Source organism: Apteryx mantelli, chromosome 21 (assembly GCF_036417845.1).
Source record: "Apteryx mantelli isolate bAptMan1 chromosome 21, bAptMan1.hap1, whole genome shotgun sequence".
Lineage (NCBI taxonomy): Eukaryota > Metazoa > Chordata > Aves > Apterygiformes > Apterygidae > Apteryx > Apteryx mantelli.
Window position 1 is genome coordinate 12,085,769 of NC_089998.1, and position 25,437 is coordinate 12,111,205.

A 25,437-nucleotide genomic window follows, 5' to 3' on the forward strand; every position below is an offset into this window, starting at 1 on the left:
TCTGAGCTTGTTCTTGTTTGAATTCAGCTGTGACAATCAGGGACAGCCAGAATTGTACACAGGGTCACTCCTGGGTCACTAGAGAACGCCAAGGCCCTTGGGCCTAATGGATCTTATGTTAATAATAGGAAATATTTCACAGCTGCTCCCCGCTTGACAACCTTGCTGGACTAGGACATCTGAGAGCAGAGCAGCACAGCGGGCAGCGTCCTGGCAGCTCCTTTCTGGCTCTGCTCCCATGTGTTGGTCTCAGCCTGGCTCCCCTTTCCTGGGATGGCCCTGGGGAGCAGGCTGTGTGTAAAGCCATCCTTAGCACCGGTGTTTGCTGCCTCCATCATATCGCCCACCAAACTATTTGGTTGCATTAGTCCCTGCATTCATCTCCTGTGGGGTGTAGGCAGCATTGTTGGTAATTATCAATAACAATTGATAATCCTGTGATTAAAAGCAAGTCAGAGATTCTGGGTCCAGTTTGACCCACCACCTGATGTCACCTGGTCTGGGAACAATGTAGACCGGCAAGCTTGGAGCAGCCACAGATGCTGGAGTTGGCTTGCTGGGAAATGTCATAGCTTTGCTCGACCAGCTGAGACAGGAGGCTGCAAAGGAAGGCTGCTGTGTAATCCCACTTTTGAGTAAGGATAACGGCTTTCAGCTGGAAAGTGGGGCAAAGCAAAAAACCAGTCAGGCTTCTCAGACTTTCTCCAGCGGTGAATTGTAATGCTGAAAATCAGCGGTCATGTTGTGACAGCTTTAGGCAAAATGAGGTCATCCTTTATAAATACACCCCCACATTTGCGTAACCATCACATCCCTGGGAGCAATCTGGGAAAGCATGGATTGATGCCATGCTTATGACTTTATTTATTACCTCTGCCCCTTTCTCTGACATCTCCAATCTCAGTATCTTCTAAAAGCTATAATTAAAAAGCAAAATTTCTTCCTCATGATGTGAAATTCTTGCACTTTGTTGACTCCCATACCCAGAATGGGAAAGTCCATTCCAGAGCAGAGAAGACTTCTTTCATTATTTCCCCCACTCCCTGCTCTTTGATCGGTGTTTTTCTCCCCGCTGGCAGGGGAAGGTTCATAGTTCAGTAGCAAAGGCAGGTATTTCCCTGACGGTGGAAAGCACCTTGGTGCAAGATGTGATTCAAGAATGGTCATTTAAGATCATGTTCTGTATTTCTTACTTTCAGTTCTTTTTCCTGGGCCTTGTGTAGGGATGTGCATATAATAGTACCACATCTCTTTCTCCAAAGTACTGTATTCGTATATTGTACAGAAGGCAACACAGGCCCAAAATAGAGGAACATGTGCTTGATTGTGCAGAAAGCTCATGGGACATCTCATTTTGTATTAGGCAAAATGAAGTCAGTGCTGTTACTTCATTAATTCCTGGAAACTTTGATAGTGGAGTGACGAATATCCCCACAGCTCTCAGTTCCAGTTGTTCCCCTTAGGCTTTGTGTGCCTTCCTCCAGCCTGCCCTAGCAGGAGCGGAGCTGGCAGTGTGCAGCAGCTCTGCAGGAGCTCTGCTCTGACTCTGTGTTTCTTTCTGCTTCCTTTGTTGGTCCAGGAAACACATGTAAAGGGAAATCACACACGGGGTCTGGGAGAAAATCCAGGCTGATGAAGACTGTGCAGACAATGAAGAGCTACGGGAACTACCAGAACTGTACCATCGTGCGGCCACACATCCCACACTCCAGCTATGGCACATATGTGACGCTGGCTCCCAAAGTGCTGGTGTTCCCCGTCTTCGTGCAGGTGAGCGCATCTGGAATTGAGGTGTTAAGGAGACAAATGGTGCCCAGTACAGCAGCTTGCACCGGAGCTTGCTGCCATAGGTAGGGTCCATGCTGTCATGCAAAGTGTATGTATTCCCCACCAGGATATACTATGAATGCATGGATTGCCCATCATTCTCAACTCTTTCCTCTGGGACTGGCTGTACTCAGTGCACGGGTACTTTCTCTAAGAAAATTGTGTCCTGCCCTAGCGAAGTTCTGTTGGACTTTTTCCTTTTTAGCTTTCCAAATCTGGCCCTTGGCTGCTTGGACCAGGAGAAGGTGTCCCAGCTGTTGGGCTTCAGCAATCAGCTTTGCATAGTTGAAGATTAATGTGGTTTCTTCCTGTGGGTTCTGGATGCCATTAATCATAGTGTGTGAACAAGGGTTTTATAGACTTGCTGCTGGCCAGCGCTAAAATCACTGACTGGGATCCAGAGCAGTAGTAGCTTGGCAGGATATTCTCACTCCCTAGTTTCATATGTGATTGTCTAAAAATTCAGCCCTGAATTTGGTGTAGTAGATAGTCCTAACTGCCTCTGTGTGTCCCATTTTGTTCTTCATATGGCCAGAACACCAGAAAGTCTAATGTGATCCTGTATGTTTAAGTACATTAATGATGAATACATTAATCAATGTAAAAGCCTCTGAGGCTGTGGGAAACCATCCACCTCCTGTTAGCAGCAACGACACTGTTATGTCAGCTCAGACTGCAGACTTCCTTTGAACCCAAACCTGTGATCCATGTTGTCTTTCACTTCGGCCTTGGCCAGTGAACTCCTTGGGGGTGAATGTGAGCCTAGGCCTGTTTCGGGAGACAGGCTTGTGCTCACCTCCTTCTTCCCTGATGGCGTGGAGGTGGCTGCTCATGTTAACATCAGTGCATTCACCAACCATGGCTGCATGCACAGTTTGTGTTTTAGCAGGAACACAACTGGCCCTTCTGACTCTTTCTAAAGCTTGTGCCTCAGATTGAGTCTGAGGGGTTTCTGCCACTTCAGGAACTGGCTTTTCTCCTTTGCACTGTTTCATACTGTAAGGACTCCTGTGCAAGGTACCTTCACCCTTGCCCATTGGGCATGCTGCTCAGGAGGATCATCCGAGTGCTGGTTTCGCAAGGCTTGTTCAGCAGTCAGGGCAGCTGATATCTGTCCAGTCCTTCTTCCATGCTAAATTGAGATGAGCTGAAGGTGCTGAGGGTGCGGTGTGGCATGAGAAGGGGCAGCCTTAAAATCCCTTCAACTTGCTGGGAGAGTAACTCATAAAGTCATGTAGCTCAGTTATTCTTCTCTGAAGGTAGGTGAAATCTTAACGTGCCGCTGCTGTGGTTGTGTTTCCTGCTAAAGAACAGCCATAGCCAAGCCCACAGTTTGCAGAACAGTTAACTACAAAGAAATGCAAGCAGCTGATTGTCTTTTTATAGATGAGTCTGACGTAGGTGTTGTAGGTGTTAAGTGTAAGGTTTTGTTTTTATCACAAAGCTGGACTGCAAACTTTCTGTCCTTTTGAGTGCAGTGTGGGGTGGCTTTTAACTGCTTCTCTCCGAGTGATTTACAACTTAGTGAAGACAAAGTGGGTTGGGTGGGCGGAAAGTTTTTCTGGCAAACCACACTTCCAGTGGAAGGTTTGACTCTTTGTTTCCTTTTTTCTTCTTTCAAATTTAGCCCCTAGATCTTTGCAACCCAGCCCGGACTCTGCTTCTGTCAGAGGAGCTGCTCCTTCATGAGAGCAGAAGCAAGACTATACAGGTAAGGCTCTTTCCACGCTGTCTGACCTGATATTTTCTAAACACACTTTACTGCAGTCTCAAATACTATGCTGAGAAGTGGAATGTTTTACTTTGCAGTACCTTCGTTAATGTGATATTCAGAAAAATTTGTAGCTGGTGTATCATGGAATAAACTAAAGACCAAAACTCTTCTCTGCTAGAAACCAACTCTTTTTCTCATCTCCTTTATGCTCACAAAGAAGGGGCTGTGCATGGCAAATGCGTGCCAGCCACAGCCGAGCAGCTAAGACTTCCTGCAGACCTCCCAGCTCAGTGCTGGGATGAGGAGGCAGGGAAGGATATTTTGTGCAAGTTCAGAGACCTGGACACAGAACTTGCTACAGGGCTTTTTAGAAGTTTAGTTCCTGAAAGAGATTGTGTTTCCGGTCCAAAAACCTCTCCTTTTTGTTACTTTAACATTTTGCTGCAGTGATATTGGGGGGGGGCTATTAAAAGTATGGGGAAACAGCTGAGCTTTGGCTACATGCTGAACCTGTGTATGTCACAATTCTCAACATCCAAACAGGAGGAGTTTGGAAACGTTGACTGCATTTTCTGTTGGCTTCATTTGGATCCAACTGTAAAGTCCGCAAAACGTTGGAGTTTGGGGCGGAGGAAGTGACTCTATGAACAGCACCCTGGGAATCCAGGAAAGCCCACGCATACATTTCTCGCCAGTGTGGCAGGAAACTGCAGTTTCTTTTGGGGCATTTTCAGTGAATCTCACTACTGTGCAGAATAATTTCCTTTTGAGTTTAGTTGGACTGAACAGAATAATGTGTCATTTTCATAAAGCCATAGAGGAATTTTAACTTGACTAAACTTAGTTTCTGTGAAACACGGGGTGGCTGACAGCAGAATCCCAGAAACACATCATATTGCTCGCCAGTGGTACGAAACAGTCCAAGACTCTGTTATGTTAAATGACTCGTCTCTCTCTCTGATTTTCAGCGTGTACTTCATCCCTCTTTATGATTTCATTTGCTATTTTTCCCCACAAAAGTACATGAAAAATTGCATCATCCATTTGGAAACTTGTCCCTGATCTGTGAATAAAACTCTTCCCCTGTCTGTCCTGCTGTTCTTTACTGCTCAGGGTCTTCTAGGCACCTCCATGAATGAAAAATCAAATAAACACATAGCTGTGTAGTGCAGCTGTGCTGTGACAGCTTGAAAATATGGTGGCCAAGCTGAAGTCAGGATGCTTTTGCTGAGGTATTTAGAGTTACTTGCCTTCAGGTCAGACTCAGAGGTGTGTGGAAGCAGCCAAATGTGAAATAACTGTGAGTAACTCTAATGCAATTTTAATGCTGGGTGGAACATGTGTGTGTACAGGGTGTATTCATATTTAGATGAAGGAGAGTCTCAGTATAAGCATGTTTGGAAGAGGTGTGCTGCTCTGTCACCAAATGGGCCATATAAGCCATTTTGGAGACATAGTTGTAGACAGGATTAGAACAAAGACATGGCAGGGAAAGGAATCTCTTTTTGCTTACGATGCCTCAAGGATGAGCATGAGGCTGGAAGAGAATTTCCCAATTGGAATTATCACCTGGAAAGGGAAAAATGGTGTACTCTGGTCAGCAACATGAGACAGGATTTGAGAAGGATGGTGGCTTGATGCCGTGGTATCTGTGTAAGCCTGGCAGAGGGGCAAGACAAGAAGTCGTGGCTGAGCATAATGGAAAATAGAAGCAGTGAATGGGAATGAGCATGTAACAGCATCTGCTAGGCAAGATAGGAGCCTTTCCCTCAGTGTGCACGCAGGGGTGGTGCTGAGCCCAGCATTACTGGGAGCAGACGGTTGTATCTAACGATACTGGGACATCATCCATGTTCTGTGGCATGGCTTTCTCATGTCTGTGGTGAATCACTTACAGCATCATGGTGGGACTTTGAGAGCTTCAAAAAACTGGTGTATGTCTCTTTGGAAAGCCAGAGAACTCCCTTATCTTGGGGAGCAAGGGTGTCTGCTTTAGTCCTGAAGAGTTGTGAGATAAGGGAACCTAAACTTTTGAAGTCAACAAGACCTAAACTGGCCTGGCCACAATGGAGTTTCCCTGGTACTGAAGGACTGTGACTTCTGCTTTCATCTGACTTGAGCTCAGTGCCACTCCAGCCTTCTCTGCTTCCCGAACAGAGGCTCTTTGTTTCTGATGAGTCCTTTCTTCCTTGTTTCTGATGAGTCCTTTCTTCCTTGCTCCATGTGGCTTTCCATTTTCTCACTGCTCCTTTCATCCCGCCTCTCTCATGTTGGACCATTGCCCCTGTGGTTTGCAAGGCTGCTTTCTGGTGATTTTTGGTTGAGTTGCTCAAGAGAGGAGATCCCAGGTGCAAGCAACCTGGAAATGGAGATCCTATTTCATTTTTTAAAAACTAGAGTCTTTTCCCCTTGGCAATTTCCAGGTCAGGTGCTGCATCCATGTCTTTGAACAAACTCTCCCATCTCCTGAAGGAGTGAACCTGTCTCTCTCTGGAGGCTTGCCAGGATCTGTCTTTTCCCTGACCTTACCTCTGGGGCAATCCTTATTCAGGCCTTAATCACATCCTGTCTAGACTTTGTTGCAATTCCCGCTTTTATGGCCCTCTGAAATCCCTCCAGCCTGTAGAGTGCCAGAGGAATGAGCATGATGCAGGCCATTATGCACAAGGTCTTGAACATGGTTTTTGCCTTTTTCTGTCTGTCTCTAATGTACCTGGAGGCAACTTTCCAGCACCTAGAGGTACCTTTACAACATGAACAATGCTCACCCTCTTCTCTGCTCTCTTCTCTGCCATCCCGGCAGGATCTGCAGTTCAGGATGATCCTCTGTTGAACTCTGATAGCCCCCAGCTCTGCCAGGAGTCTGGAGGACAGGGACCAGCATGCCCAGGTTATATGGCCTTCTCTGCAGGGCAGCAGGCTTTTCTCTCTCATTGCAAGTGTTGCGCTACAAGATCCTAGCACTCCTGGTCCAGGACGGGGGGTTGGCAGCTCCCTGTTTCAGTGGGGTGGCCAGGTTTGGCAAACACACAAAGTTGACCAAAACCCTACTCCATGGTACAGATGTTTCAAGATCCTGTTCTCAGTCTTTTTTAGACGCTTCTATTTGAGAGCGAATACTAGAAGCCTCCACTTTCCTCCTCTCTCCCCCACATTAGACTCTCTTACTTTGTCCTTCTTCTCTGCTGTCTCTTTATGCCCTTCTCTCCTTCACTTTTAAATTAAGTGACACCATACACGTTCCCCCTGTTGCAAAGCCTCTGCTCTTGCCAGTGTGTGAGCGGAGGTGTGTGCTGCAGACCCCTCGAGGCCTGCAGTGCCTGCTCTCCCCAAACATTCAAGACAGTAAAATATTTGATTCTAGTAAGTCAGGGTGAGGTACCAGGTTGGCAGCTGAAGCCTTCACCATGTCCTAGGCCTAGGAAGTTAGTGCCCATCACCTAAGGGGCATGCCTGGTGTACGTGCACCTCCCCCCACCTGCAAAGCGTAGACCACTTCTCCTGTTAGAACAGGGCTCAGTTGCTTGGTGTTGAGATACTAAGCTGTGGTAACTTGATAACATTTGATCATGTGCTCATATTCTTGCAGTCTCAGTGAGAACTAAGTGAATAACTGCCGGTGAACAGCTGTAGCTGAGAAAGCTAATAACACTTTGAAGTGTATGATCAGGGGAGCACCACATAGAAGTGTCTGGGTGTTATCACCCTCTCTACAGGGAGCTAGATCAGTATCGATCTGGTGAGTCCAGTAGTGATGTCTCCTTCATACTGGATACTGAGAATTTGGATGGGCTCCCAAGAGAGTTAAAAGAATAACTCAAGATCTGGAAAATCTGGGTTATAGAGAAAGAATAAGAAAGTTTCATCCATTTAGCTCAATCCAGTGGATGAGGACCCAAGAACTCTGCAGATACAACCCTCATACTGGTATAACTTGAATTCCTCTTTGGGCTTGCAGCAAGTCCTTTCCGTTGGTGTGGAATCCTGTACTGGTAAATTGATAGAAAATGTGCATGGACCAGTGCCAGGGAGGATACCTGTCTAAGGGGTCTCCACCAAGGATTATGGGCTTGCTGTAGCCAGCTGTGGACAGCATTGTCTGGCCAGCAGTGCAGGGAATCATCAGGGTGTTCTCTTTTGCCATTTGAACAGTTTATCATAAAGGACCTGTGTCTGCTTCTCTTTGTTTCCTCAATTCTTTCTGCTTTGCTGAGCCTGACTGTGAAACTATTGCTAAAGAAAGAGAGGGGGCTAGCTCAGGAAACAGCCACCGGCTCAGCCTTTTCTTGCTGTACGCTGGGACGAGTGGGCTGGGTTTGCAGTGACCCATCGTGTTGGTGGCTCTGCTGCCGCGCTGTTGCGGTTGCAACATGCAAACTCCTCCCTGATGTAACACAAATGGCGGTGGCTGTCCATGCGCGTAGGTGTGCGGAAGAGGAGGGGATTGGGGGAAAGTTAACTGTTCTTAAGCCCAAATGTGAAGGTACTTTGGTTGCAAGGTTGAATTTCAAGCCACCTTTTCATAGTTTCTTTGTTAGCGTATACTGCTTTACAGGGCATGATTATCACTTCCTCCTTCCTGTGGCGGAGCTCTGTAGCAATAGTAATAGCAGAGATGTGGCTACCTCCGTCTTCAGAAGAGTCCACTCATCTTGCCGTTTACTTTCTTTTTCCTTTCGGGGTATGAGATTAGTTCTGGGAAATACAAAGATACCTTGCCCTCTCCTGGGAAGGTCTTTGGTGGATTCTGTGTCCTGCCTGGATGAATCCGGGTGCTGTATTTTGTTTTTGCCTTTTCCTGTGATTTTTCTTGGTAGACATCAGATCTGTTTGCAAAGGGCTGTTGGAGACGTTTTCCAGCTTGCCAATGGGGCGCAGGCAACCCTCGGCCGAGCTCCAGTGACTCGTGCTAGCCCTCCCCTCCTGTTATACCTGCTGGCTGCTGCCTTAGGGTCTGCCATGACTCGAGTTTCCTGTGCTCGGCTCTCCAGGCGCAGGCAGAGCAGCCCTGGCCCCGCGGTACCTGTGCGCCACGGTGCCCGGGGCACATCCTGCTCCCACATCTGTGAGCGGAGCCCGCTGGAGCCCTGAGTCTGGCGGCGCTGGTATGGCCGGAGGGCTCCCGCTGTGGGGGTGGAACGGGCACCCTCATTTTCTTCCTCCTGCGACTCAGAGGAGGGACATCTCTAAACCCTTCTGCTGTGTGGAGCTGCTCTGCAACCGGGTGCCTTCCTGGAAGCAGAAGCCGTTTAGTGACACGCACCTAATGGAGATGCTCTTACCTAACCTGCGCTGACCGTGCTTTTATCTTTCCTCATCCCACATTCAGTCATTCCCATCTTCCCATTTAACGCACAATGTTACCTGCAAATACTTTTCATGTGTTTGTGTTTCCATGATTCCCTGTTTAAATCTGCCTTGTTTTGAAGTGATATTTTCCCTGCTGACCCTCCTCTCCTTTTTCCCTTCCCTTTTAATTTCCTCGTATACTAGGTGTGCAGCCTCTTTCTGCATTTTCTTTCCTCCATTTCCACTCTTGTCGCTTGCTGGTCGTGCTTTTATCTCCTCTGCTTCACTGATTTGCTGCTCTTAAAATCCCTGAATATCTCTTTTTCTGAGGCTGAGGGAACCCGAATGGGACCAGATGTGTCCCAGAAGGGAAACCTCTTGGAACAAGACAGGCATGGGAGAAAGTTTATAGTGCAGTTTGTGTTTTGTTATTCCTTGTCTTGATAACAAGGTCAAAAGTAGAGAAGAGGGTGAATGTGGGCACTCGGCCAACAGTATATTGAGCGCAGAGGAAGGGATTTTCCAAATAGTACAGAGAGAAACAGACACTCCCTGGTTTAATTGCCTACTAAAGCTATGCTGGTAGCTTTGTGCTTATTAAGAATCCCACAAAAATAAATTTGCCCAGTAAGGAGCAATCTTGTGGCAAAGGGTTGATTTTTGGCTTCAAAGCCAGCTGCTGCTGCCCTGATGTGAGACTCAGCCCTGTGTGATAAACTGTTACCCAGCTTGTCCTTCTTCTGACGTGTGCCCGTCGGCCGCTGGGCATGGAGACAAACTGTACTGGCAGTGCGTCCCCATAAACAATGACTCAGTCCCTGTCGTGAGCAAAGTCACCTTTCAAAGGGCAACTTGGTGGTGACAGTGGCAGCGGTGCCAGCTGCCCGAGTCCCTGGGATGCTGCGTTATTTTCTGCTTTTGAGAATGAGTTGCTACAAGTTGGCCATGAAACCTTCATCACTGTTGCTCAGCAATGTACAGTGGCAGCTCTTGGTGGCTGCAGCCTCTTCTACTTTGCTCTGGGAGGTGTTTGGGAGCGTCTGAAGGACTCAAGGTTAAAAGCAGCTGTGTGCTCCCACGCTGTGTCCTGTGCTTTGAGCAGCGCTTGGTTGGATGTTTTGCAGAAGGCCCAGAGCGCTGGCATATTGCAGCGGTTTCCTGGCATCTTCTCAGCCTTGGGTTGCTGTATGCCCCCAACTTCTGCCTGAGAACAGGACAGGCTCGAAACTCAGCCACGGGCGTAGCCACCCACTCCCTGTAGGCTTCTCAGTCAAGGATCTCCAGTAAAGTGGAGAAGCTGATTCTTCTTATTTTAAGAATTACAAAAATCTGTAGTGATTATACCAGGGACTGCAGTCAAGAGCCACTTGACACTTGAGTCACTATTCAAGCACAGAGCTGGGCAGACACTCAGTTCAGTATTTGCTTTCCACCCATGAAAGTGGTTTAAAGGTATCAAGTTTGCTCCCTACAGCTGCTCATATGTTGTTTTTTTTTCTTTTTTTTGTAAAAGCCAAACTTATTTGCTAAACAAATAAGCAAAACAGCATGTGTGAAGACTGAAAACAGTAAGAAGCTCCTTAGCGAGTGTGTGCGGGGAGATCACAGTTGCTTTTAGGCTGCAGCTTCCACCGTGTTAGGTTTAGTCACCAACTCATTCACTCCTCCTGCTCCTCTGATTTATAACTTACGTAAATGGGAAGTGACACGAGAGAGCAGGGAGTCTGTGCGTGCACGTCGTTACACTGTCGGGCAGGTTTATCCCTCCTGTCGCGGGACTCCACAAGCCTCGGTAGGCAGCTGCCGAGCGGCAATGACGGTCTGGTGGGAGCCTCGTCTGCAGCTTGCTGTGAGCAGTGTAGCTTGGGGCAGTGCAGCCCCCTGAGGACAGGAGTGTCTGGGCTGCCTCTCATGGCTGCTGCATCTCCTTGGGGCAGAGGAGCTTCGGAGGATGCTGCTTCCCTGTCAGAAGATGCGTTTCTTATAGCTTCTCCTTTGCTGGTGTTGTGCCCTCCAGGTCACCCTTTTTGTCTACTCTGACTTGCTGCTCTTCACGAAGGAGGACGAGCCAGGGCGCTGCAACGTGCTGAGGAACCCTCTCTACCTGCAGAGCGTCAAGCTTCAGGAGGGTGAGTGTTTGCAGCAGTTGGAGACTTGTGGGATGTTTTCTGGGCTGCTAGCTGCAAACAGGTTTCTAGCCAGCCGAGGGGCAGCGCAGGTAGCCTGCACAGCACCCTGGCAACCCCTTGCTTCCAGTATGCGACAGTGCTGTTTGACTCATGCTGCCAGATCTCCCTCCTCAGGGTGCTGGGCCAGCATCTCTCTTCCCACCCTTGCATTCAGCTGGTCCCGGGGAGCTCCATCTCCTGGGAGACCTCAGGGACGCTCAGATACCACCAGCTCCCAGGGCTTTCCGGAGTGGCGTTCCCGTGGATGCAACGGGGACTTTCTCAGGGATTTGGGGCTGACGTTTCTAAAGGTCTTGATGTGCTGGGCTGTTCCCCTTGCCCTGGCCTGTCGGTGCTATGTTGCTTACAGTGGGAACTAGCTGAGGGTGAAAAGGGAAGTGAAGTCTTGAGGTTTCCCCCGTGGTGCCTCGAGAGAGCTCAGATGCTGTCTTCAGGAGTGTTGGGCCAAGCCCTACTGACCTTTACTTACCCTACTTCCCTCTTCAACCACCCATGGTTTTCCTCCTTGCTAGCGTCCCTCCCCCATACACACCCTGTCTCTGAGGAAGGAGCAAATCCAGGCCTTGGGGGGAGGCTGTGGGCTTGCCCATGCTCAGTTTGCTTTGAATGGACCTTCATGTCCAGCTGAGGGCTCAGGGAGTGGTTAAAGGGCAGGGGGAATGGCTTGAAATCAGTTATTTCAAGTTGAAATGCTGAGGTGGTGTGAAAGATGCTCTTTGCTACTCAGGAACAAAAGAGGAACGAAATAATTGCTCCATCACATCCTATTTCTTAGTGTGGAGGCACCTCCTGGCCCCGGCCCAGTCCCACTTTGTTCCTTCCTCGGTGCAGTCGGTCTGTTGGGCTACATGTTTTTTTGTGTACGTTTGCTCGACTGCATCAGCAAGGGGCTGGGGCCCTACCTCCTCCTCCACCACAGGCATCAGATATTGCTGAACTGGGGTCCAACATAAGAAATTCTGCTTAGATATAAGCAAAAACATTTTTTTCATGAGGGTGATTGACTCCTGGAGTGAGTTATGGGATCTCCCTCCTTGGAGGTGTTCGAGATTGACTGGGCACAGCCCTGGGCACCCTGATCTGATTAGACATGCTTTGGGCAGGGGGTTGGGCTAGAGACCTCCAGAGTCCCCTTCCAACCTGAATTACTCTGTGATTGTATGAGTTGGCGTCTCCGTGCAGGGGACAGTCCTGTGGCCCTCAGCCTGTGCTTCCCACTGAGAGGGCTTATTCCAGAGCTGTGCTGATTCTCCAAAAGGAATGATTTACTAGATTAATTTTGTCGCTTCCTGTTGGTGGCATGCTCAGAGAGAGACTGTGATGCTCTCGCGTGGAGCTGGGAGCTCTGCGCACAAGCTGCGGCTCTCCCTGTGCCCCGCATCGCTGTGAGCCGCAGGGCTGGGTATCTGCGGTGCTGCGGTTGGGCACCCGGACACCGTGGGTTGCTCATCAGTTGGTATTTCATGTTTCCAGCAACGTTTCTGCTCCCAAATTCTGGTCTGTTTGGTGGGGGCAGAAACTTGATGAGGGTGAAGAGGTGACACGGGGAGTGCAAGCTGTTTAGAAAAGCCAGTGAAGCTTTGTGGGAGTTTGCTGAGCTTGTTCTGAGTGCGGCTTATTCTAAGAAAGGGACAAAAGAAATTGTTCCTCGCTGAAGTGCTCGTTGGGCAGCGTTTAGTCCTGGAGCACTTCAGGCTGGGCGAGCGCGTGCGATTCCTGGCTGCTCTCAAAGGCAGCTGTGTAATCCTGCTCTTGTTTGCCTACTTGAAATCGGCTTTCCTGGGGCTTGTCCCGGTGGTGCAATGCTGGCTCCGTGCACGAAGGCCTGTTTGCAGCTCGGCGCTAGAATGTGCCTCTTAAGCTCAGGCAGGGCGGCTGGATTTCATGAGTGGTTATGTCCCATTTATTTCCTTGTTGCCATAATAACTTGGCTAGATCACATCTGGAATAGTTTATCAAGCTTCTCCGAAGGGGATGTTTGTCTCTGCAGCGCAGAGCCTGCCCACGTATGCTCTGCCGTGCTGGGAATCCAGCACCCTCGCCTTTCAGGCACTCACCCTCTGGATTTGTGCTTCAAAGCTGGGGAGAACAAGCAAAAAGATGTCCGTCCTTTTTGGCAGGGATTTTCTGTCGGTCTCCTAAATAACTGAATGGCACATTAATAGGAACAGGCGTATTGCTGAGTATAACAATTGAGACATCTCCGGTACACTGAAGACCATTGTGATGTTTCCTGTTTCTGCCGCTTGCTGCACTGTGCGAAAGCAAATCAGTATAATCTGCTTTACAATGCTCTGTCTTCCTGCTTTAGAAGCTGAGCATGGCTGATGAGCACCACACCAGCCAACGTTTCCAGCGTAACGGGGCTGGTTTCCTCACTAGATACTGTGGGAATTTCCATGCTCCAGTCGCCGCCTTGCTGGGCTCCTGGGGTGGGCGCGCTCTGCTTTGGGACAGAAAAGGGCTCTGACATTGAGCAGCCTCAACGAGGCCCCCTGATGCTGTGAGCCCCCTCCCCAGCTGGGATCCTCATGGGCATCCTGCAAACAGGGACTTCTCCTTTTGCATGCTGCTTTGCTGTCCCCAGCTTCCTAACCCAACCTATCCTACAGGGAAGAGCTCCAAGATTGCCAGAGGCCCAGACTGTGGTCTGTGGGACCTCTGCCCTGAGCTCTCCTCTTTGGGTGCTGGAGGTAGCCCCCGTCTTTGCTGAGCAGGGTGCCTGCGCCCGCACCTCTGCCCCTTCCTGGGCACTCTGCCTGCTGGGCACGCCACGGGCCTTGCCGCTGTCCCCTGGGCTGTGAAAGGAGGCTGGGGAGAGGAGCAGAACCGTCCTCCCTCTTTTCCCCTCTTTTTGACCCAAAGCCTGGCATTCACCACCCAAATCCCGCAAGCAGCGGGTGTTTGCGTTGGGTCGGGCTGGGGAGGTGGGCAGAGCCAGGGCGACGCAGAAAGCTTCTGCTGGCCCGGGAGCTACGTAAGTGCCTGCCCTGTGCGTCAGCACGGGAGCGCGAGAGCGGCCCCCAGGGCTTAGCCGGAAAGGGGAACGTGTCCCCACAAAACTCCCACGTTCCTCTCGCCTGTGCTGAGCACCGGGAGCAGCCCAGCCCCGGGGCAGGGACGGCTCAGGTTGCTTGCAAGGAAAAGCCCGTCCCCTGTCACAACGCATCAGGAAGAAACTCAAGTAGCTTAAAGTGAGTTTTTTTCCTCCCGCTTATTTCCTTTTAGCGTTTCCCTGAATTTGGCCGAGAGCACGGTGCTCGGCTGTCACAACAGCCGCGGACGTAGTGACGGGTGGGGAAGCGAGCCCCAGGCTGGCCCAGACGGCCGGCTGCCGTCTCTGCCGTGGCTCTCCCCTTGGCTTTCGTGGCCTGCGAGAGGCGCTGGGCACCTCGAGCGGCTCCCCGGCGCCTGGCCGCCAGGCAGCCTCTGCAGTGCTTGTGATGAGGAGGCTCCGGGAAAAGCTGCCCTGGAAGAAATCCCGGCAAAGCTGCTTTGTGTTCAGATGTGCGCTTGGGTCTACCCTTCCCAGCGCTGCCATCTCTCCTCTTCCTCCCATCCCTCCTGGCTGTGGAGCTTCTGGAACAGGGCAAAGATGGGAGGCTCTTAGCTCCCATTTTTCCCCCTCTAACAACAGTTATTTAAATAAGGAGTCTCCGAAGAGTTAAAGCCTCTGTTTCACTGTTGGGATCCCGGCTGGCTCCACTTGGAGCATCTCCCAAGCAGGTACCTGGGTGTGCACACCTCGATACAACAGGTCGGCGGGTGGCACTGAGGGAGGACAGTGGAGGTGGCTTCCCTCTCCCTGCCTGTCTGGAAGGGGATCCTGCTGGCAATTCCCGGTCAGTTGGTGCCAGCCTGCCAGAAAGGCGGTCTGCTCTCTCCTCCAGCTGCCAGCAGTGAGGAATCACAGCGGAGCTCCAGACTTGGGGCTGCCTGCCGTGTTCACTTTGCTCCGTGTTGGTGGGATGGCATTCCCCCATGGAAAATGGGATTTAAACAGCTCCTAGCTTGGGCTGCCTCCCTGCTTCATGTGTCCCGTAGCTGCAGGGCTGCTTGGCCGCGTGGATTATCAGGCAGCGAGGCTGCTGAGGGCAGGGGAAGGAGCTCCCTGGGTCATTGCTACCTCTGTGCAGTGAGGAGCAGAGATCCCATTTGAGGAGAAGGGGCTTTTTGTGCTGGTGACCACCCGGGAAGCAGAAGCAGCAGAAGGAGGACCGTGGATTCGTGGTGTGCTAGTGGCAGGCTCAGCTCCTGCCTCCCCAAACCCTCCCTCGGGGTGCAAAATGCTGGCCAAGGGGCTCTGATTGGAGGCTTCGGCTTTGCTAGGCAACTGCTTCCCGCCGGTCCTGCTGGGATTTGTGGAAGAGGGTGCCAGGAGAGCACGGGCAGAGCCGTGGAGAGCGGGGAACGGGCTCTGCAGGTCAGGAGGGGAGCACTGGAGCCCGCTGGCTAGCAGCAGGCCAGGCTGCTTTCCCAACCCTGCTCATCGCCCAGGGTGAAGCAGAGTGAGATTTATGAAAATACACAAGGGCTCCTTACCCGAGAGCTCTGCTCCATCAGCCCGGGGCCGGGCCTGGGCATGGTGTCCCCATAATGACGTTTGCAGGCTGTTGTGCTGCAACGTGCTTTAAAACCGAAGCCTGCGGGGCCCCTCCGGGCCCCTAGCAGCGGAGCAAGGGCTGTGATTCCCCCAAAGGGCAGCCGGAAGAGACTTTTGGCAAACAACTCCGGGCTGCTGCACTTCTTCATGTGTTTTGTGATATACGTGAAGGGACGCAGGTGGCATCTGAGTCTCTCAGTGGGTCTCAGCTCTTATCTTTAACTCTGAGCTGCTGCCTGCATTGGGAGAATTGCTTTTCCTCTGGGAATGGGGTGTTTCCACTGCCAGTGCAGAGCCAGTTTCCATCATTAGCGCAGCCCAGGCTTTTGAAAGGAAGCAGAGCTTGCACTGACACTGTTTTGAATAGGATTTGCAGCCGTGCCCAGACTGCAGAGCTGATCTCATGGCAGAGATAATGTTGTTAAAAGGCTTATGAAGCCTGCAGCCCAGTGGTGCTGCGTGCTACCAAGGGCAAAGATGGTGCAGGGCGCGCTGGTGGGGAGGGCAGTGAGTGCATGACCAGCTCTGGGTGGTGGGATGTCCTCTTTTAGACTCAAGGTGGCCTTGTCTTGTGGCTTCATTTCCACCTGTGAGGCTGATGTGTGCCAGGAGCTGGCTTCCCTTGGAGCTTGGGAGACTCATGTCTCACCTGTAGGGCACAAAGACCAGGAATAATCCTCAGCGAAGCCTTCTTTTGGGAACAAGGGAAGGGTAGGCCTGCAGGAACCAGCCTGGTGGAGCAGCAGGAGTTAATGCAACCCCTGGGACAGCCGACAGCAAAAGGGGGAGGTGAACTGGGGTGCTCTGTGGTTTTGTGAGACACGGCTTACTGCTTTGGTCGTTGCATTGACTCCAGCCCCATGTCCCTTCCCAGCACAGCGGAAGCACAGGTTGTGGGCTGATACAGAGGGCTGCTGCACTGCTGGCTGCCTTTGGCTTTTTGGTTCCGCACTTGTTTCTCAAGCTCCCTGATCCACTCCATTTCACCCATGCCCCTGGTTCAGCTCCATCTCCTCGGAGAGGAGCTGACCCCAGCTGCTGGCACTGATGGAGAGCCCGAGGCAGATGGTGCTAGGACAGAGCTACTGTCTTAACAGGGGCTCAGGGAGAGAAGCTGGGAATGAGCAAGGACTTAGGATCTAGAGCCAGTCTAGTTAGTTCTCCTGGGAGCTAACTGTCCACAGGGGCAGGATACTGAGAGATCAGACATGAGTGCCCGTGGTGGCTACGTGGGCATGGTGGTTTCTGCCTCTGCAGCCCCCAGGAAGGAAGCAGGGCTGTACGTGCCACGGCCCTTGGTGGGTGGCAGGCAGGACAGCCTATATGTGGCTCTGTCTCAAGTTAGTCCTTGCTAGTGCACAGATCTGGAACCTGCAGTGGGCACGAATGAAACGAGCCCTTCTGCAAAAGGATGAACCCAAAGGAAAATCCCTAATGGTGCAGGGAGTCCGTGTAAGATGTCATGCGAGCACAGTCTGCCCAGTGCGTAGCCCTGGGTCCGTCCTACAGATGCGGCATACATCATTCCCAGATCACAGCCTGGTACTGTAGGATGACAACAATAAATATTCATTGAATGTTGTCTCTTAGCCAATTCCTCTGCCAGTATCTCTGCTTGGAGAAATGCAGTTGTAGCTTAATTTTGATCCTATTTTTCTTCTTTATAGGTTCAGAAGATCTGAAATTCTGCATCCTTTACCTTGCAGAGGTGAGTAGTGGTGTTTTTGGAATTACTTCCTAGTGGGAGCTTAACATGTACTAACAACTCTTTGATTCTTTCTCTTGGGGCAAGGAGCACAAAATGCTCAAAGGAGCTTAAAATGCAAATGATTTTAACTTCCTTTTTAATGGTTGTAGCCAGAATATATTAGTAAGAAGGTGCTACAGGGAATCTGTGACTCGGGAGGCTATGCCTGGTTGCTCTTCCCCTTCCCCACATGTGCAGTAAGTGGAACTTCCCTGCTGCATCTCACCTTTAATTTACCTTGGGGTTCTTTAGCCCAGGGATAGATTTCCTTGTGAACTGTCTTGACTTTGTGTTGGGGGCATCTTGCTTTTCTTGTTGTCAAGCATGCGGATTTTAAATTTGCAAATAGAATAAGGAAGCTCAGTGTAAAAGACTTAAATAATCACAGATCTAGAAATGCGTGCAGATGGTGCATGGTTGAATGCTCTAAACAGATTTGCAATCACTCAGATGCTGGCAGAGTTACATTTATGTCATGAAGGAGCCAGGGAGACTGCAAAACTTGTTCGTAGAAACTGGGCCTACCTAATCACTGAATTCTGAGGTTATTTTCTTTTCAAATAACTTTACTGTGTTCCAGGTTTCAAGGCCTTGTATTTTAAGGTGGAAATCTGCGTCTGGGAAAGTTTCCTAGGGCTTTGAGGAGAAAGACAAACATTGCTCAGCAGCACCACAATATAACAAGCTATTGTGAAAGTTGGGTGAAAATACTTTGAATGAAAGTTGTTCACCTTTAGCAGCTGGGATTTGGGCCAAAGCATGACTTGCTGTGTAACTTTGGGCAAATGAGTTCTTTCTCAGGTTTCCCTTTTATTCCTTGCCTGTCCTCACTACTTCTTCTCTAAGCTGTTGGGGCAGGAGCTGCCTCCTCAGTTGTTTGCCCAGCACGCGTTCCAGTGTAATGTCAGACTTGTGCGGCATCTCTATACGTGGATCATTCCACTGCTGTGACTCAGAAATGCTGCAACGAATGATCGTCGGTGCCAGTCTGAACAAGGGGATGAGGCACTCTTGCATTTTCTCGTGCATTTGGAAAATCGCATTTGGAGGCTGACATTTAATTTAGAAGCCTTGGTCCCATAAATAGATGTAATTGAAAGAGCAATGGCTGAATTTCATGGGATGTTGGGAGGAGAAGACTCACCTTTGTCAAGATGTAATGAAATGCTTAGATTTTTTTTCTTCTGATGGGCTTAAATGGTCCTGTCTCTCTCTCTCAGCTCTGCTGATTGAAATCTGTGGCGTCCATTGTGGTTGGAGTATAGCGGTTGTATAGAAAATGTGAAACATTACTTGCCTCCAGACATGTGCCCATGCAGGGGACAGCAGGTCTGGAAAGGCTGGGCTTATGCCTATCCCCCAGAAGTGAGTACTTATACCCTGGGCCTGGCCAGCCCATAGCTTTCAGGTGAGGCTGGGCAGCTCCTGGCTCAAACTCCTCCTCCTGGAGATCAGGACATCCCTGATATCACCCTTTCCCTCCTGGACACAGGCTTTGAGCCTGATGGTTTTCACCGAGCCGGGGAGTGGAAGCTGACCTGATGCCCGCCTGTGGGACAGGCGGAGATGTAACTCAGAGCCACCTGGCTGGAGCTTGGGACTTTTGTGCAATGACGGGAGGGAAGAGGCTTTTTTTGTGTGAGTTTGCGAGTGCACGGCACAGATGTATTTGCCTGGCCTCAGGCTTCAGGGAGACGGTGCCTCTTTCACCCGTAAGGCTCACCAGACTCTCCAGCAATGGGTATTTTTGGTTCAGGAGGGGAAGCTGAGGTGCAAAGAGAGGCTGGGACTTGCCTATGAGTCAGCAGCAAGCCAGGGCAGGACGGTGCAGTCCTGACTCCGCTGCGGGTGCTCTTCAGGGAAACAGTGACCAAAAGTCCCAGCCCCGGGAGCTGAACGGAACGAGTGAGCAAACTGCAAGGAGTTGGGCTGGCGGCTAAAGTACGAGAACAGAAACCTTTTGCATTGAGAGGTCGTGCGGCTGCATGAACTGTCCTCTGCAGAAGTGGACCTCAGGTGAACGGAGACGGGCTTTTAGTAATTGGTAGGACACCATCCTGGGAGCCAGCTGGGGAGTATTTAAACATCATCTTCCTGCAAGAAAGCTAAGAAGAGCGGCACAGTCAGGTTCATCCCTCTTCTTTTTTTTTTTCTTTTTTTTTCTCCTACATTCGCTTGTCGGCAATGAGGCTTTAGTTACAGGGGTATGGGGGTGTTGTCCTGGGGTGTTGAGAGCTCGGAGTGTGTCGGGGAACAGTCCTCCTCAAAGGCATTGCTGCCAGTTGGCTGAGGACAGAGGCACTGCGGGGTCTTGGACGCCTCACTGGGCTGGTGGGAACCTTGATTTGTGTTGTTAAGGTTATCTTTGCGCACTTTATTGTCAAACAAAAGCTGGGATTCGGGCACAGCGAAGCAGCATCCTTGTGTTGCAGCAGCATGCAGGGCTGTGGTGGAGGTCTCTGGCCAGCCCAGCGCAGCCGTCCCCGCTGACGGACGGCCGTGGTGTCCATGGGTGCCCAGCTGGACTCTGAGCTGTGTGACTTCCTTCTGGCCCGGTGCAAAGCTCAGGCTCCCCTCTGCCTGTGGGAATGAGCCCGTTTCCCTCTGCAAGGATGGCTTCCCTGCTGAGAGGGGCCAGCTCGGCTTTGGGGCTCCTGTGGACACCCCAGGTCACCCTGCAGGGTCTTTCCCCTACCTGATGTGCATCGCTCCTGCTCTTTGCAGCAAGTGCTCCGTCAGCCCCAAGTGAGCTGGGGCCTGGGATGCCTGTAGCAAATGAAAGATGATCGGGAAAGCAGATTAAAAAGCCTTGTGCTCCTTCCTGCCTTGTTCATAGGCCTAAAGGCTAGGGGAAGATACGGTGTCTGGGATTCGGGACTGAGTCTGGGCAGTGCCTTCTCCTGATGGAGTCGTCTGCACACTCGCAGGGCGCAGTCTGAAAGCTCGTTTGGTCCATAGTGGCCCCGGTTGCACTTCTTCCGCGCCGTGGGTCTGGGAGTTTAGTGGTCGTCATCATCCGAGCACTTGTGTCACCATAGTATCTGGCAGGCAGGTCCATCGTGTTGCCCTTATGGGGTCTATGGTGTTGGTAGAAGCTCTCATGCTGCTGTTTCCTACCCCAAATCATCTGCAGTGAGCGTTAATGTATTTAGAGCTGCTGTGGGTAGGAAGGGAGCCCATGGGGCCTGGCTGACCTCAAGCTCGCTGTGGGAATGGCTCTTGTCTGAGGCCTCGAGCTGCTGGGGTCCTTCTGCTCCATCCTCATCTGGATGATGACCTAGTTTTGCCTCATAAGGTAGCATTTAGCATTTGGATCCTGTGTGATCCAAAATGAGAATATGTTTCCTTGTCTATCAGTTGCTTTATTTATTTTAACCGAAAAGGAAAATTCTAACCTTCAGGGAAACTGGAGGGTAATAAAAAAGCTGCTGTTAGTCATCCTGTCTACTCACTTCTAAATAAATCACTCCACAGGGTTTAAATCTTGTATATTATGGTTATTTACAATCAAATAACAAACTGTCATCTTTATAGCCTGGTGTAGGTTACGGCAGGAGTATTTAGTTGCTCAGCTCTTCAGGATGTGAACTGCAGCGTTCTGGGTGCTTGGATGTGCCTGGTGCAGGCGGCTCCAATCCTGCTGGGGCATGTGCAGCACCCTCCTTGGAAGGGAAGTGCTAAATATAGGTTGGTATTGGAAAGGATGTAGAAATAGAGGAAGATTCTCCACTTCGCCGTCTATTCTTCTTTTTTTTAATTTAATTTAATTTTTTTTTAAAGAAAACCACTTAAATTAATAGTACAGTTGAGTAATATTAAGAGATTGCATCCCAGGGGCAATTCTGACATCTCAATATTGGCCTTCATTCCCAATGGCATGAAGAAAATTGTCATTTTGAAATATTTTGCGCGGTGGAAATTCTGCAAGCTTCCAGCTGGGAAACACAGCCGTGCTTTGTTTCAACGGTGGTGGTGGGGTAGCTGTGATAGCCTGAGCACATAAGCAAGCCAGAATTATGCGAGTGAAAGTACCTTTTGATTTGAAGAGTTCGTATACCTGAAAGCTTGTCTAATTGCCAACTGGTGTCAGAAAAATTATTACCAACCCATAAAGACCTAGTCTACCCTATGCTTCCTTTCAGCATTTTAAATCAAAATGAAACGGTTCCAAATCAGAACGTTTTATTTCAATTTGTTGAACTGACCCGGCCTGTGGAAGTGTTGGGCTGATCCGGTGTGGACCTGTGTTTCTGCACACCAGAGGACTTGGTGTCCCCGTTTCCCAGTGCCTGTGTGCCGTTCCCTGCAGGGCACATACTCACGCAGCGCCCGTGAGGACACGTGCAAAGCCTGCCAGAACAAAACCCATGTATTGTGCCGTGGAAACTGATAGCCAGCGCAGAGACGTGAATATGGGCCAGGGCCGTATTCACACCCTTCCCCAATCCGGAAATATCCCACTGATAGGAAACCGCAGATCAGTGTTTTATTGCATTGTTAGAAGTTTTTGATTCAAACCCAACATCTTCAGACCAAATTGACTTAAAATCAAATAGCTCATTAAGTTTTTCATTGTAAAAATGTTAGTAAAATCGATCCTTTTCTCTGGAAGGTTTCATCTGCAGACATTGGACTTTCCCCTGGGAAATTGCTCCGACAGAAAATCTTTCCAATTCCAACTTCTTGGCCTGCTGTAACGAGCATGCTTAGAGACCCAAGCAAATTAATGCCGCGAATCTGCGCTTGATCTTATTGTGTGTTGGAGACGCACATCCTAACTCCGCATGGGAGATCCTCTGGGCAGGTGTCCGTGAAATGACAGTTACCCCTCCTGCCCCTGTGATCCGGCTCTGCACGGCCACATCCTGCGCCCGTGTGGTCGCCCACAGGCACCTTTCCTGCTGCAGGGACGTTCCAGTTTGCACCTGCGCACAAAAGACCAAGCTGTGTCCCGGCTGCTGGCAGGCATACGTTTTGAACAAATTCTCTTTAAACTGAACCACTAATGGAATGAGGGGCAATACCATAGCTCATGTATATATATGTGCATAACTCCATGGTCTTCCCTGGAGCTGTCCCAGCTTTCTCCATAGGAGAATTCACTCTCAGAAGTGCCCCATCTTCCTCAGGACTGAGCATTGCGAATCTAATGCCCTTATGGAAGTGTCATTGCCCATTCCTGCCCCACAGGGGAAGAGCAGGGAGAATTGAGGTCGCTCTCTCCATATAGGCAAGCTAAATGCTGAAAAAGCAATTTATTTATTTTATAAGCAGATAAAAGGCTCAGGGACATGCTGAGACCTGGTAGATGTTCAGCATCACCTGCATAAGTTTTGTCAGCAATTCTGGGTATGTCATCAGAGGAGGGTTGCCAGGAGCTGTCTTGGGCGCTGTCCTGGTGGCTCTGGAGGACTGCGAGGCAGATGGTTTCGTGATGGGGACAAGGTCTGAGGGGCTGGCCAAGGGGAGACATCAAACCTGCGCAACAAAAGGGAGCAGCTGAGGGGAATTTGGTTAGTCAAGAACTTAAAAAGGAGTTATTAATGAATGACAGGTAATAACACAAATGGATCGGAGCTAGAGCAGACTTAATCAGAGGCACTTGGCTTGATATGATGCAACACTTGGCCTGAAAACCTTAAAAAGACAGGAAATTGCCATGGCGCATAATAAATAGTTAAAACCTGTCTGGTCTCAAACCACGACAGCATCTTCCGTGAGCTTTGCTCTGCCAGGGAGGGCTTGAGAACAGTGGCTCTTGCCATATTCCAACCAACATATCATCATTGATGTGGCAGAAAACAGCAAATCATGCCTGATAAAATGCATATATGACTCGAAATTTGGGGAAGTAGAAGATAATAAAGACGATAGTTCACTGATAAAACAGAGGGCTTTGTTGTTAAGGGAGGGGTGGAAGGTAACGACATGTTTTTCATATGATCATAGGGCAAAAAGGGCTGGACACCCCGGCCCTGCAAGGGTCAGAAGTGACTTGGTGGGGGGAGGATGATCAGCGAGCGTGAGCTCCCGCAGTGGGATCTGGCAGGGGGACTGCCTGTAGGACAGGCTGTGCGGAGTAGGGGCAGAGAGGAGCTTTGCCTCTGTTCAGGATGGATGGGGCTGGGGACAGGGGCTGGGTCTCATTAGGGCTGTGCAGACTGGTGACCTGCTTCAGTTTCTGAGCTGAAAGACAGCGTTAATAATAATAAAAGTTTGAGGTTCTGTCAACTTCAGATGAGGTTTTCTCGTTCCTCTGACCTCTGTCCCCAGAACGATAGCTGGAAGACTTGCGTTTTGTCTTGAATTTGTTTTTACCCAAAATGTGATGGTTTGGGCAATGGGCCAAAGCAAAGGAAGTTACTTCCTTCCTTTTCCTTTTCCCCAGTACTGCAGAGGATCTGGTGCTGTCAGTCCCCACGGCCCCATTCCTCCACTCCCAGCAGGGCTTGAACAGCCTGCAAGATGTCTTGCTCCCTCCTTTTAAAATGCTCCATTTATACTTTCAGCTTGACAAAAATGAGCAGCGATTTAGGAGGTTCATGCCCTCTGGGGCAGGTGAGTTCCTCAGCCTCACCCAAACACAAAATACTGAATACAAAGCTGGCCACATAGCTCCTTTCAGCTGAAGTTGAATCTCAATTTCCTCTAACTTGTAATAGAAGAAAAAAGCTGCCATTTGTTGGATTTGTGGGCTGCTTTATTTGTCATCTGAGCTTGCGGCTGGGAGCTGGTTTTACTGAAGTCAGGTGGAGGATCCTCTGGGATTTTCATCTCTCCCAGCATAGGGTTCTGGTGGAGCAGGCTCTGCAGCCAAGGCTAGAAATGTTGGAATCGGTCAAACTTAAGGAGATCAAGAAGAGAAAATGTAGATGTGCTCCTTGCTGCCTGACCTTGTCAATTTTATTACATTAATTCAAAGCAAATTGAGAGAAGATGAAGTATGTTCCTGTGCCTCCCCATTTCTGCTCCTGGTCCTGCCCAATGTAAGGGGAGGACTCCCCTTGTGCTCCACTGAGCTGTAGTAGGCAGAAGATGTCACCAAGTGAAAAATCCCTTCTTGCTCTCTGACATTTCCTTTGCTTCATGTGTGTCTCGCGAGCGGCAGCTGTTGGACAGTCCCTCATTTCTGGGCCGCTAGAGCTGCACGTCAGGCCAGGCTCTGTCCTGCGCTGCCCTCACCAGCACACATTGCCTTCAGTCATCCAGCTCACGTGCAAACTGGATGCTCAGTCTGCACGCGCTGAATCCCTCTGCCGTGTCATGCCTACAGGAACAGCTTAACTCTTTCCTGAACAGAGGTTTCCGTTTGCCTTGGTCCTAAGAATGGCAGGTACCAGCCACTGGATTTTGCAGTGCTGGATGCTGAGATGTCTGAGCTGTGGCCTGAACCTCTGGTACAGTAAAAGAAAGCCAGACCAAGGCTGCCAACATCTTGAAAAGCACTTTTGAAGGTGATATCACATGAACCCATGTGCAGGTTACCCCAAATGCTGGTGCATTCCTGAAATTTAGCCCTACCCTGCATCCTCATGATGTGCCCCAGATTTCAGGGTAGCTGAAGTGCATGCAGGTATATTAAAGGGGCTTTCCTTTAAATAACCTTCATTCAGTTGGAGCCAGCGCTCTGCTAGCGTTTTGCCTGAGTAAGAGCATGCAAACTGATGGCTCTGGACCTGGTGGCAAGGCTGCTCCTCTGTGCAGAAAGGCCCCTGGGCTCTGTTTCTTCTGCCAGTGTGTATTTACCTGGGTTAGATGATGTGAAATGGCACCAGCAGATGAAGCCCTGGATTGATGTAACCCGTAGCTGGCGGATCAGGCAGCTCCCTGGGCAGTGAGAGTTCCCAGGCCAGATCTCTTTGGGCAGAGAGAGTGCTTGTCTGCCAGTTTGGTTGCTCAGCAGTGGATGATTAGATAAACAGGGATTTAACTCTTAGATAAACTCTGCTTCCCTGATTTTGTGAATCTTTAAGCTGCTCAGCCTGAAGCTGAGTTTTGAGATGACTTGATGTACTTTCTGGAGCAGAAGTTCTTTCTGAAATTTTTTCTCACAGCTCTAATTCGGAGG

General features: G+C 50.1%; 1 protein-coding gene across 3 annotated transcripts in view; it reads left to right on the plus strand.

Moving 5' to 3' along the window:
* Positions 1–25,437, plus strand: part of RGS3 (regulator of G protein signaling 3) — a 97,213-nt gene that overhangs the window by 36,160 nt on the left and 35,616 nt on the right. For all 3 annotated transcript variants that reach the window (XM_067308936.1, XM_067308937.1, XM_067308938.1), the window contains 4 exons: positions 1,580–1,770; positions 3,455–3,538; positions 10,848–10,959; positions 17,290–17,330. In XM_067308936.1, the coding sequence (XP_067165037.1) occupies positions 1,580–1,770; positions 3,455–3,538; positions 10,848–10,959; positions 17,290–17,330 (428 nt within the window). The remainder of the gene's footprint in view (positions 1–1,579; positions 1,771–3,454; positions 3,539–10,847; positions 10,960–17,289; positions 17,331–25,437) is intronic.